The following is a 13,374-nucleotide window of genomic DNA, read 5'->3' as shown; positions in this document are numbered from 1 at the left end:
CTTCTCCACAAGGGATTCTACAGGGAGGTTATTTAAGTCTTTATCACGAGAGCGTCGGCCGCTCGGTGGCCCCATCTGGCAGCAGGTCCCGGCAAATTGTTTTACAGGAAGTCCGTAACAGAAACAGCTTGTTTTGTAATGTTTCCACTTTTCACAATTACAGTTACAATTACAATTGAAATAAGCACGTATTTTGTCGCAAAGATGCTGGAAAAGGTGTCCTCCCAAATACAAATATTTCTGGCACTTTATTTGTGACATCTAATCTTAGGTTAGACATCGCTACTTTATCCTCAGTTGTCGCGAGAGCACCGGCAGCTTATCGGGGGAGTTGCCATCCGCGAGAGGGCGCTTCATACTGCACGAATGCGACACCCGTCAGCAGTGATGCCAACCGTAGGGACTCAATAGATTTCGCCCACGTAGGGACAGATTTTGCCAAATGAGGGAAAACGTAGGGACGTAGGGACCAATTTTGCCAAATGAGGGAAAACGTAGTGACTTTTACAATCTTGGAAAATTTACATTTTATTGTGCAAAGGTGCAAAGCTTACTCGCCAGTCAGTTGCACTTTCTTCACGCTCAGTTTGGAATGAATGGATTAGTTTATCTGGATACTTTACTTCTGTAATTTCTATGCTACGTCTTATACTCACGAAATAATTAGTCGTGATGATTTATCTCAGGTTAACATGTTGGGATGAGGTGAAAAAATTGTTCATTATCGTGTAGAAGTTGTAAAATAAGCTTTTCAATTCTCGCAATGATTCTCCGTATACAAGTATGGTAGCCATATTTGTTGATATGAGCAACTGATGTTCGCAATTAGTTACGCTGTCTACAGTATTGCCACACTGTTGATTTCATACTTGGAGAGCATGGATCGTGTAAGAATGCTCGAAGAGAACAGTAAAAAAGTTGTTAATGTTGTACAGATTGTTAGGTGGAGTGTGCAGGAGGATGGCCGTGGGCTAATTAATAAACTTATGGATTTCGGTATTTTGCCCAAAGAAGGTGCTTACATGTGACAGTGACAATCACGATGTAGAAGAACATGGGGAATGTGGACTGATTTGATTACAGGTAAGTTTGGCAACAGTGCATCGATTGTAAAATTGCAGGATACGAAAATGGCGTCTTCTATGATGAACGTTTGCCGTTAAAGTGATATGAAAATAAGATTTTTTATCGGTTCGTAATCACAATTAGTGCATAACCATTCACGGATAGCCCCACTGACCACTCTCGGTAAGGTTAGCTTTTTCAATGCTTATGATGACTGCGCCATCTAGCTTTCAAGAGACTATTCCTAACTTCACAAGATCAAGCTTACATAGATGCTCTGTTTTGTCTAAAAAATAGGCAAACATAGTTAAAATTTGGGTTCGAAAAACCATGCACGGGTAGCCCTAGAAACCATTGATGGATAGCCCTACAAACCATTGACGGATAGCCCCATGAACCATTCACAGTAAGGTTAGGTTAGGCAAACAGTTAAAATTTGGGGTCATTGTAATATCAGGAATGTATATTTTGTTTTTTAAGTATTGGAAACACGAAATCTTCCGGTAAATAATGAGCAATCTTGCCGATCGCGGACCACTCAATTTCTACCGCTGACCCCCAAATTTTAACTTCAAATTCGTGATTAGGAGGCCTCAATTAGTGAGTATGCGAAATATTAAAAAAAATCGGGGAGGGGTCCTGTATTGTAAATTCGCTCCTTCATTAATTGTAAAAGCACCGAGCAGAAAGATTTGGTAGGCAAATGTGTATATTTTATCTTCTGTTTTGCATGCTCATGAGGTGGTGTTTTTTTTAGTCGCTTTACTTGGTGTAGGGACATTGCCGAAAAACGGTTGGCAACACTGTTGGCTACCAGACGTAGTGAGTGTGCACACTCATGTTCACTTCTGTTTGAGTTTATCAGTACGCATGTTGTTTATACTGTGTTATTGAATTGTGTGTTAATCAGTGCCAGTGCATTATTTTGTGTTAATTGTTATTCATTCATTAGTTATGCCGCTAAACAAACATAGTCTTGAACATAGGTTTTTTATGTACGATAATTGCGTGAAAACAAACTCTTTCAGAAAAGTAGTCAGGTCATTACGAGAGACAGGATCTCTTGAACCTAAGAAACGTGTTGTATTGCTGTTGAAGGAGGTCATTTTCAATATCTCTTATAACACAGGAGGTTAGTGATCATCATTATTATTACTTTTAAATATCATTTTACGCTTTTGGTTTGCTTTATGCACCGGGATGCTGTCTTCCCTTTGTCAACTGAGGATAAAGTAGCGATGTCTAATCTAAGATTAGATGTCAGAAATATTTGTACTTGGGAGGACACCGTTTCCAGCATCCTTGCGACAAGGCACGTGCTTATTTCAATTGTAATTGTAACTGTAATTGTTAAAAGTGGAAACATTACAAAACAAGCAGTTTCTGTTACAGACTTCCTGTAACGCAATTTGCTGGGACCTGTTGCATGACGGGGTCGCCGAGCAGCCGACGCTCTCGCGGTAAAAGTCTTAAATAACCTCTCTGTATAAATACCTACAGATTGTATCTAGCTTAATAATGAACTTCAAAAACAGCTTCCATTTGCTACATGAGGAGATATTCAAACTCTCTTGTACAATTCATGCCCATTCTGATGATATTGAAATAAATCACACTTGGTGCAGAACCTTATAACAAACTTATTTTCAAATAAATGCAATTCAGTTTTTATTGTAATGAATTCTCAAAGGGGAGATTTTCCTTGGCTCTAAACGGATTTGGAAATGTAGAGACAGGGAAAGAAAACAGGAAATTCCCTGTCTCCCCTTCCAATTTCAAACCATAGTCTTTGGCAAATCAGTTGACTGATGGGTATACAGCAGTCGTTTCCACATATGATTTTGTATAGTTTGAATCTCTTATTTTGCTTACCTGCGTGCTGAAGGAGGCCTATCTGAATCCCTTCTGTGGATTATTTGGTCCCTAGTTGGAGGTGTGGAGCCTGTGTAAAACCCATCAGTCACTACTGGCTGGAAGCTACAAGGAGACATTGCAGCAGAGTGGAGTCCATTTCCTGCGGAAGGAGAGCATACAATACTGTTACAAGAAGGACACAGATGGCCACACACAATACAGATTCCCACTCTACTGATGCTTGAAAATTGTAACAAAAGTTCTGTATTTATGTAACCCTTTCAGTGTCGTATCTACATTTTCTTCTATGGTACACAAATCACAGATGTATTAGGGTGGATCAAATGAAAAAGGGAACAGGGGCCACAGAATGAAATCAACAAGGTTTATTTCAAACTTAATCTGCAAAGTTACACAAGCACTTGTCCCACTGTTTCACCAAGCGGTGAAAACCCTGCTTGTAGAACTCCTTTGGCTGAGATCGGAACCAGTTGCGAACATTGTCCGTGACTTCATTGTCCGAATGAGAGTGCTGACCCATCAATGCCTTTTTCAATGTACCGAAGATATAAGTCGCATGGTGATAGATCAGGGCTATGCAGTGGGTATTCCAACACTGTCCACTCAAACGTTGCCAACATGTTCTTTGTAACAGCTGACGTATGTGGCTGCACGTTGTCATGCAGCAAAACCAGTCCAGAGGACAACATGGCAGGCCGTTTGGCCTTGATTGCTGCTTGGACGATACTGCTGCCCGACCACCTATGCATATCATGTGCTCACGCGCGACTATCTAGGGTGAGTCCATCATGCAGTAGTGGTTCCTTCCTTACCTCCCGTTCTACCTCTACACAGGGTTGTTGCCACACACAAACATACATACATAAATAAATAAATAAATATAACCCAATACATCCACTGTTCTGTTTTCATTTGATCCACCCTCATTAAGTTCTTTGTTTTGGAGTGCTTATGGAAACGTGTACGTGTTTCTACGCATGAAATACTTTGCTGCGAGAGTTTGATATTTACCCACTTGAGGGCAGAGCACATGTGCCGTTTCTTTCTCTGATAGTCTTTGTGGCATGTGTGCTGTGCATTTTCTCATGGGGCACAATGGTTGACAAAGTTTCTCCAGAATTATATTCAGCACTGGAGGAGGTTGCAAATGATTGTGGGTCTAAACTGAATAAAAGGATGTAGAAAGTGATAGCATTAACTGAATATTTAGAAAAATCAAGAAAATGAACATTTTTTAAAAAAAAATTTTTTTGAATACTTCATGATGGCAACACTGACACCTGAAGAAAATTACATATATTATAGATTTTTTAAAATTTTTGGGTGGCAACATTGACGCTTGAGAAAAAAATTCTTAAAAGTTTTTGTAACTTATATTGTAAACTGTAGTATTTTGTATTCATAACACAACATTTTTGTGTACAGTGGACAGTAATTATTTTTCAGATAAGGGTCCAAAATGGCACATTTTCTGTGATATTTCCATTCTGTGCATATAGGTGGAGTCACAGTAGGTCTAGTCAGCAGATCATCTGCAAAAATGCAGCTTCTTGGAAATAATGCAAAATTTAAAGTTTTCATTTATTTTGCACAAATAGGGTGAAACACTATTTTGCTACTACATAACAGGCATTTTGATATTCTGTTGTAATCCTTGAATATTTTAAACCAAAACTCTGGTAAACTGATGCTTTAAATTGGAGTGCAAAACTCAGTCACTCACATTAATAAATATTTTGAACCAGGTTTAATTGTTACAATTGCCAAGCATTGGTATTGGCTCAACCCTAAGTAATATACAGTGTGTTTAAACAAAATGAATTTTAAAACCTTATTATCTGTGCAACCATGCACCACCAGTGAATGAAACTTCCACTACTTGAAGTCCCACAGCCTTGAGTTTTAAATATCTGCCACTAGATAGCACTAGTAGCACCCAATTAGACGCTAACCTTAGTTGTTCACAAGATGACATCTATGCAACAGAAGACTTGGCACTGGACTCGTGGCCCCAAGATCTCCAGACATTACACCTGCTTAATATACAGTATGTTTAAAAAAGAATGACCTGATTTTAAATTCTTATATCTGTGCAACAATGCACAGCCAGTGAATGAAACTTGCACTACTTGAATCACCGTGGCCTAGAGTTCTAAATGACTGCCGCTAGATATCACTAGTAACGACCAAATAGACGCTAACCTTAATCGTTCAACAGATGGTATCTATGCAACAAAAGGCAGTTTGTATTCTCCAATTAAGCAAGACATTACTACACCCTGTGACTTTTTCCTGTGGCGATATGTAAAAAAAAACGTGTTTATGTTACAACATTACCCATGGACTTGGACAGAATCACGGCTGCAGTAAATTCTGTGGAAGAAGACACTTTCACATGCGTTTGGAACGAATTTGGCTATCGTCTTGATGTTATCCATGTAGCAGGTGGAGGGCACATAGAGCATTTATAATACCGTGAGTTAATACTTTGTAATTTGTTGGGTACCTGTAACAGATTATCATTATTTATTTGAAATCAGGTCACTTTTTTAAACACACTGTACAAGCATTCCACTGCAATAAAACCACATAACTTTACCTGTCAGACACAGGTCAACCTACAGTCAATGGGGTAAGACTGATCCAAAACTAATTCCTAATTAACACAAGCAACATGAGAAAAAAAGAACCTATCCTTCTGGTGTATCATGCACGGTTTTCTAGCTCCCGGAATACACATCAAATTATGTAGCTATTCTGGAAATACTCACCGCAAACAGGTAGGTGTATATTTGAAAGTACGCTTTCACTATATCCTTGTCCCAGAACTGCACAACTACCAATTCGTCGTCCTCGTCTCCACCTCAGCACAATGTACTTCATTCGGTGAATGGCAATGATAACAACTGCCGCTGATCTGAAAGAAAAGAATGAAAACAAAACTATGTGAATATCTTAAAATAACAATTTAACCCTCCAACACACACACTGCTTCTGCTATATTAGCCTCATGTCCGGCCTTTTTCATCGTGAAATTTGATAATTAAGGTACTGTGTTTTCTGCAAAGCTGTTTTACATTATTTTCTATTAATTTCGGTAGCCACTGCCACCATCCTCGTTGGAATTCGTTGTGTTGTTGCTTGGCGCGTTTCTGTTGTTTTTCCTAAATTGCCACTAGGTGTCCTGCTGTCGCCTGTGTGTCTGTGTATATGTCGTCTGATGTTCACCGGTGATAATTGCTGCAGTAACGGAAGCCAGCCGTGGTGTGCCTGACCACTATCTATGTGCATGATGGCGTGTGTTTCTTTAAGTTTTGTGTCTATCAGAGTGTGTGCTTTGTATTTGACATGTACTTTCTCAATTTTATGGTTGTTGAATTTGATATGCTTGGCAAGTCCAGTGGTGGGTTGGGCAGTTTTTGCATTTGATAGGTGCTGCTGAATTCTCTCACTGATGGGCCTGCTGGATCTGCCAATATAATGAGCCTTGCACTCGCATCCAGCATCATAGATGCCTGGATTGTTGAGAGGGGAGAGGAAGTACCGTTTATGTTTGTTTAGTTGGTCAGCTATTTTGGAGGTTGGTTTGTGTGCTATTTGGATGTTGTAGGAGCTAGCCGGAACACTGCTTCGCGGAAAACGTGAGTACCTTAATTATCTATTACCGCGTCTCTCATTCCCATAGTATGAATGAAATTTGAAATAAAAAGAGCCATGGTGGTGTAGTCAATAGGGGCATCTGACTGCAATGCGGAAGACCCAGATTCAATTCCCAGGGTGTGTGATCTGAGGTTGTATAAAGCAGCTCTGGGGATCATCCAGCATCAAATCAATGGGTACCTGGGGACAACCCTGAGGTAGTAAAGACAGCCGGAGGGTTGTGCTGATCACATCACTTTCAAAATGGCTGAGATCGATAATGTGTGGGACCCTACCCCCACACCCCATTAAATGTGCCTTCACTGCATGGTGCTATATGCACGGGGAACTTTGCCACACCTGCTCGTAGATAAAAACTTTTTGTTCATCAAGGCTGCAAGGTCATAGGCACTTATAAAGGAAACACTCAATAGACACTGGAAAATTTTAAATTTTTGCTTCTGCAAGCTGCATCTTTAGCTGTAAAGAAATGAAAAATGGCGGAAACAGAAGTGGAAGTTTGACCTGCATAGTTGCCAGGTCCAGATTATGTTATGGCAAGATAACCACATTTTTCTGTACCTTCTATAACTTTGATCTAGCCCTGACAACTATGCAGGTCGAACTTGCACATCGCTTTTCGCCATCTTTCTTGTCTCTATAGCTGAAGATGCATCTCACAGCTGGGAAATGAAATTTTTCCAGTGTCTGGATAGGGTTTCCTTAAAAAGGCAAAAAAAGGACAAATAAAACCCACCTTTTCTGGCCTACAATGACCAAAAATGAACATATATTATGTTGGGCCTCATTATGTTGGACACTAGGAAAAAAAAAAAAGGATTTTTCCTCAACTTCCGAGCCCTATATATTACCTTCTTGCATTTCATAGGTACATCCCTGTTCCATATTAATCTTCGAACACTTTGATATAGTGCACCACCCATTTGTCCTCTTCTGTTTACCTCTCATATATTCTTCCACTTCTCTCAATTATGCTTCCTAGATATTTGAAGCTCTCCACTACCCTTTCCGTGTCCATCTTTATTCTTGGTTCATTTCTGGCTCTGTTTCTTGTTGTTACTAGCACCTCACTCTTTTCTGCACTGAATTTCATTCCTGCTCTTCTCATTTCCTCATTCCAACTATCAAGCTGTCTCTGCACTTCTTATTCCCTGTTCCCCGTAGTCTACACGATAATTTTGTGGAGTTAAATTATCATGGAAGCTATGAACAAGTCGAAGTTACCATTGATTATGCACCAATATTGTGTGAAAAACTCCATTTTGTGATTACATAACAGGTATTTTTATATTATGATGTTGTTTTTAATATTTTAAAGCAAAACTGGTCAATTGTTATTCATATTTGGAGTGGAATACTCACTAATATTAATGAATATTTTGAACAACTTTCAATTTTAGAATTTTCACGAATAAGTATTGATATCGGTGTTATTGATTCAAATTAAACTTATAATGATAAACCGTTGGAAAATATACAGGCACCTAACTAACTAACTCTCTAGCCTTCTTAAACCCGAAAGGTTCGTGGCTGCAGCAACACAGGCCTTCCATCTGTCCCTATCCTGAGCAAGATCTATACTCTTTTCCATCCCTACCGATTTCAATTAGGTCTATCTCAACGTTATCCCTCCATCTTCGTCTTGGCCTTCCTACAGGTCTCTTTCCATCAGGTTTCCCAACAAGAATCCTGTAAACTCTGATTTCCTCTCCCATTCGTGCCACATGGCCTGCCCAACTAAGTCTTCTTGATTTAATCATTCTAATAATATCTGGACATGAATACAAATTATGTAGTTCTAAATTATGTAACCTCCACTCACCAGTCTCCTCATCCCTTTTAGGTCCAAATATTTTCCTAAGGATCTTATTTTCAAATACTCTCAATTTATGTTCCTCTTTCAATGTAAGGGACAAAGTTTCGCATCCATATAATAATACAGGCAAAATCACTGTTTTGTATATTTTAACTTTTAGTTTCTTAGATATTAAACGAGAAGACAAAAGTTTATGAAGAGAAAAGTAACATGCATTTCCTGAATTAAGCCTGCTCTTTACTTCCTCTTTAATATCATTTTCATCTGTTAGTATTACTCCTAAGTACTTGAATTTGGAAACTGGTTGAAACGAGTTACCTACCTGAATCTAATGCGTGGATTGACATGAGTATTATGACGAAGAGATGGCACACGTACACCAGACACTTCTGCTAAGCCTCGGACTGTAACAGCTTCTGTTTCCTGGTATCCACCTAGAACTTTAAGCAAGTACTTCTTCTGCCAAATTAAAGCTTTGCGGAAACTCTCTGCCCGTAAATATTTTCCAAATAAATACAAAACCTACAAGAAAAAATTAGCCATATCATTAAGTTTCACAGAAAATGTGATAGTCAATATGCAATTAGATTAGACTTAAGATTCTTACTGGCAATAAATGTAGAGCCTAATAAAAAGTATGTATCTATATAAGTTTAACACAAAAATTAATCACCTCATTATTATGTAATTGAAGCTTTATAAACAAATTCTACAAAACTGCAGTTTCCCTTCAGGATGAAACTTGAATGGAGTGATGTGTGAATGATTTAGCATGCAATGTTAATCGAACATTATTCATTGTCTAGGGCTAGCACTAGTAAAATCACTAGACAATGGATAATGTCCAATTAACATTGAATGCTCAAAAACATTATCAATAACATTCAGAGAATTATTAGTAAGTGCCTTATTGCCATTATTGGTATTTGAACATGTGAAGTTTATACAAAGAATGTGTGTGTTCTTAGATTGACATAGTCCCTTTAGTTATATTTATAATAATTATAAGCATAATCTGATGGGTGTGGAAGTTCACAATCTTACCAATTACACAGGAATGAGGCACTATGCGAGTCCCAGACATTTGGCAAACCTCAAGTCCCAGACACTTGCCAAACCCGAATCCCAGACATTTGGCAAAACCAAGTCCCAGACATTTGGCAAACCCAAGTCCCAGACATTTGACAAACCCAAGTCCCAGACATTTAGCAAACCCAAGTCCCAGACATTTGGCAAACCCAAGTCCCAGACATTTGCCAAACCCAAATTTCAGAGTTTGTAAACTGCTAAAGTTAGAAGATATTACCCTTACCCTATCATCTGTGTCAACCACAGAGCTTGTACTGGCATTTGAAGAAAGCATGCCTCGACCATGCACCTCGGCTCGCAATCTGGATGTTTCTGCTTCCGCCCTGTGGACTGCAACCTGCAAAGCCTCTCTCTCTTCAGCCCACGCTGCACGTTCGGAAGCAAGGATGTTTTCAATAGAGTCTGAATACCGAGGAGACTGAAAAAAAAAGAACAATAAACTAATCTACATTTTTTATAAATGAATTACTTATCTCTATTTGAATATTCATTAAACTGCGAGAAATGCAATAGAAAAGTTTGTGTAATGAAATCTGCTTCAACTGTAGTATTACTACGATATGTTACATCCTATTTTCAATTGAGTAAATACCTTATGTATTTATCAAAGTAACTTACTATATTCTAAAATATATACCATTATTCATGAGAAAGGGAATCTGACTGTCATGTGGGAGATTCAGGTTTGATTCCCAGGATGGGTGGTGAGATGTGAGAATTTTTCTCACAATGTGCCTGCATAGAGCAGCTCTGGAGTCCACTCAGACTCTAATCAATGGGGGAAAGGTAAAGGTGACTGGAGTGTGGTGCTGATAACATCACCTCCACTATAGCTGAGAGATGTATGGTGTAATGCATGGGGGATTGCATTACCATTACCTTAGTAATATTTTATTAAAAGAATACATATTCAAGATTCTTAGGTGAGTCAACCTCATAGCATGGTATTCCTTGTTTTTAGAGTTTGGGAATTTTTGTATGATGAAAGTTGGATGCTTTCCAAAATTTGAAGGAAACACAATTCTAAAGTTTTCTAATAAAAATAAGACTTTGCATTGCTAATTCAACATATTTTAGTGCATGTTCAAGTAATTAATGACATAGTTAATATTCTTCAGGATATTGCTACGCCAGGTACTGATTAGCACATATGGAGCATATCATGGTTATGCAGTGAATGCAGCTGAAACTTGTTTGTTTCCTTGCTTACCTGGAAAAAAAAAATCGTGTCACTTCTTCATGTGATGTGTAACTGCTATTTATTCCAGCAAAAACTCTCAGATTACATTTTATGCAAATAATAAAAGTACACAACACACCCTAATTATTTTGATGTAATTTAAACATGTCATCCAATGATATCAAGACATGTTTTATAAAAATGACATGAATATTATAATCATGAGCTTCTGGTATAATGCATATGTCAGACTTCTGAAGCACTTTACCGTAGATTGTAACACAGTGGTACCAACAGGCTACCAAAGGTTAAGGGATTAACTATGAACATTTCTATATACTTCAACAACAATACCTTCCATTTTGCTTCTGTCTCCTGAATCTTCTCTTCCAGATGGTTAATTTTAGCTTGGAATTCCTGCCTCTCCTCGACTAATCTTGCCAAGGTACGGGACACCTCACTATTTTCTCTAATATGCCGTTCAAGGAAATCATTCATTTTCTGCAAAACGATAAAGATGTGTCATTTTGAGTTAAGTGTGTAATTGAACTTGTAGTATTGTAGTAATGACAAATTACGGATATGTGTTCATCAGATTCTTTGAAGATCTGTGGGCCTCTCCGATGGAGCAGTGGTAGCATTGTCACCTTGTAATCAAGGGGTCCCGGGTTTGATACCTGGTGGAGGCACATAGTGGTTCAGATCCCACTTTAAACTGTAGGTCCAGTCCCAATTAGCCTTACTGTGCATAAAGTGGACTTAAAACACCAACTTGCTCACTTTGAAGATCTGTGTCACTTGGAAATCCAGAATTCAAAATTCGCGGGCAGGGGGAAGGAAGGAAGAAAGGAAGGATGGAGGGAGGGAGGGAGAGAGAGAGAGAGAGAGAGAGAGAGAGAGAAAAGAGAGAGAGAGAGAGAGAAAAGAGAGAGAGAGAAAAGAGAAAGAGAGAGAGAAAGAGAGAGAGAGAGAGAGAGAGAGAAAGAGAAAGAGAGAGAAAGAGAAAGAGAGAGAAAGAGAAAGAGAGAGAGAGAGAGAAAGAGAAAGAGAGAGAAAGAGAAAGAGAGAGAGAAAGAGAGAGAGAGAGAGAGAGAGAGAGAGAGAGAGAGAGAGAGAGAGAGAGAGAGAGAGAGAGAGAGAATTGATATTAATAATGAATTCAATCTGGAAATATAGTAGGGAACCGATATGAAATTTTGGCCGATACTGATAAAGTACTGATATAAAATTTGACAATACCGATAACTGATATTCTACCAATCCAATATAAAATTCCGAATGGTTCATTGATCTCCCTTATAGTGTATGTTACCAGATGTACCAAGCTTTTGCAATGCAAAAGAAGCTGCATAATTAGACATCTATTTAAAAAAAAATGCACGAGGGTTGTTCAATAAATAAGTTTCTCTAGGCAATAAAACTTGTTACAAAAGTAATTGAGTAACACTATGCACATGGTTGACGAGCCCTATCTGTCACCTTCAAGGAACGATAGGTATTTCTCCCGCAGACATGAAGGCACATACGCAGAGGGGAAGGAAACATGAACATCGTGAACCGCCTGGCTCGCGCCATTAGAGAGAAGGTTAGCATGACAGGTGCACGTGTATTGGACAGCTGGTGTCCGGAAGAAGTGCGTGCCATGATTCGGTACGAATGGGCAAATGGCTTGACATCCACAGGAAGCTGGTTTCAGTGTACGGTGACACTGCAATGTCTGTGCAGATGGTCAGAAGGTGGTGCAACATGTTCACCAAAGGCAGAGTAGAGATTTTTGATGAAGTTCGATCTGGTCATCCTAAAACTGGCTCCACTGATGAGAACATCGCAAAAGTGGATGAACTGATTTGGGGAACAGAAGAATCAAGGTTCGTGAGGTGGCCAACACATTGGCATTTTCGAACTGATGCGGAAGTCCAGGTCGCAGCAAGACGAGTGTTGGAAGGCCCGAGCCCAGACTCTTTTGCACAAGGCTTCGATCAGCTGGTGCAGCGTTGGAACAAATGCCTCAATGTGGAAGGCAATTATATTGAAAAGTAGTACAGGTACGTACTTATCTAGAAATGTAGAATTTGCATGTATATAATACCAAATAAAAATATTACAACATAAGGAAACTTATTTTTTGAATGACCCTCATAGATTATATGTTTATATCCATAAAAAATTATAACAAAATGGCACAATATTGCACGAAATTGTAAGATATTGAGAGATACATCAGATCTGTAAAATTATCAGTAATTTTACCAATAAACAGATATTCCTATATCTGCTAATATCAATAGTTCCAATTAATCTATATCATCCGTAATGTTTATGGAGTACAATAACTTGTTTTTATATTTTCAGTGAAGTCTATCAGGAAATATAGAAATGAATAAATTCCAACTGTAACACACAAAAAATTCTTGTTAAAATCAACACAAAACGCACAAACAGCACTTTAAAAAAACACTTTAAAAATTTTTCCGAGCTTTCAATTCTATTTCGGAATCATCATCAGGGGTGGCCGAGTGACGACAAAGTGAATGTGGTTAGAGTTCCGCGATACTTGATCTACAGCTTGTGTTGTTTATGTGTTTTGTGTTGATTTTAACAAGTATGTTACTGGCACATGACGTGGGAATTTTTTTACTGTCATATATAAAAAAAATCTTGGTGACAAATAGGAAAGTGATGGAAAACA

The 13,374-nt window shown here is 38.6% G+C and overlaps 1 protein-coding gene across 8 annotated transcripts in view; it reads right to left on the bottom strand.

The window, feature by feature from the left end:
• The window catches only part of LOC145996040 (uncharacterized), a 577,368-nt gene that overhangs the window by 1,624 nt on the left and 562,370 nt on the right, over window positions 1-13,374 (bottom strand). For all 8 annotated transcript variants that reach the window (XM_083132243.1, XM_083132249.1, XM_083132247.1 and 5 more), the window contains 5 exons: window positions 11,040-11,186; window positions 9,729-9,923; window positions 8,739-8,938; window positions 5,712-5,857; window positions 2,938-3,079 (listed from right to left, as the gene is read on the bottom strand). In XM_083132243.1, coding sequence (XP_082988369.1) covers window positions 2,938-3,079; window positions 5,712-5,857; window positions 8,739-8,938; window positions 9,729-9,923; window positions 11,040-11,186 — 830 coding nt within the window. The remainder of the gene's footprint in view (window positions 1-2,937; window positions 3,080-5,711; window positions 5,858-8,738; window positions 8,939-9,728; window positions 9,924-11,039; window positions 11,187-13,374) is intronic.

This window comes from Lepisma saccharinum, chromosome 12, assembly GCF_977018435.1.
Source record: "Lepisma saccharinum chromosome 12, izLepSacc3.1, whole genome shotgun sequence".
Classification (NCBI taxonomy): Eukaryota; Metazoa; Arthropoda; class Insecta; order Zygentoma; family Lepismatidae; genus Lepisma; species Lepisma saccharinum.
Note: the sequence above shows the minus strand (reverse complement) of the source record. Positions and strands in the feature narration are given on the sequence as shown.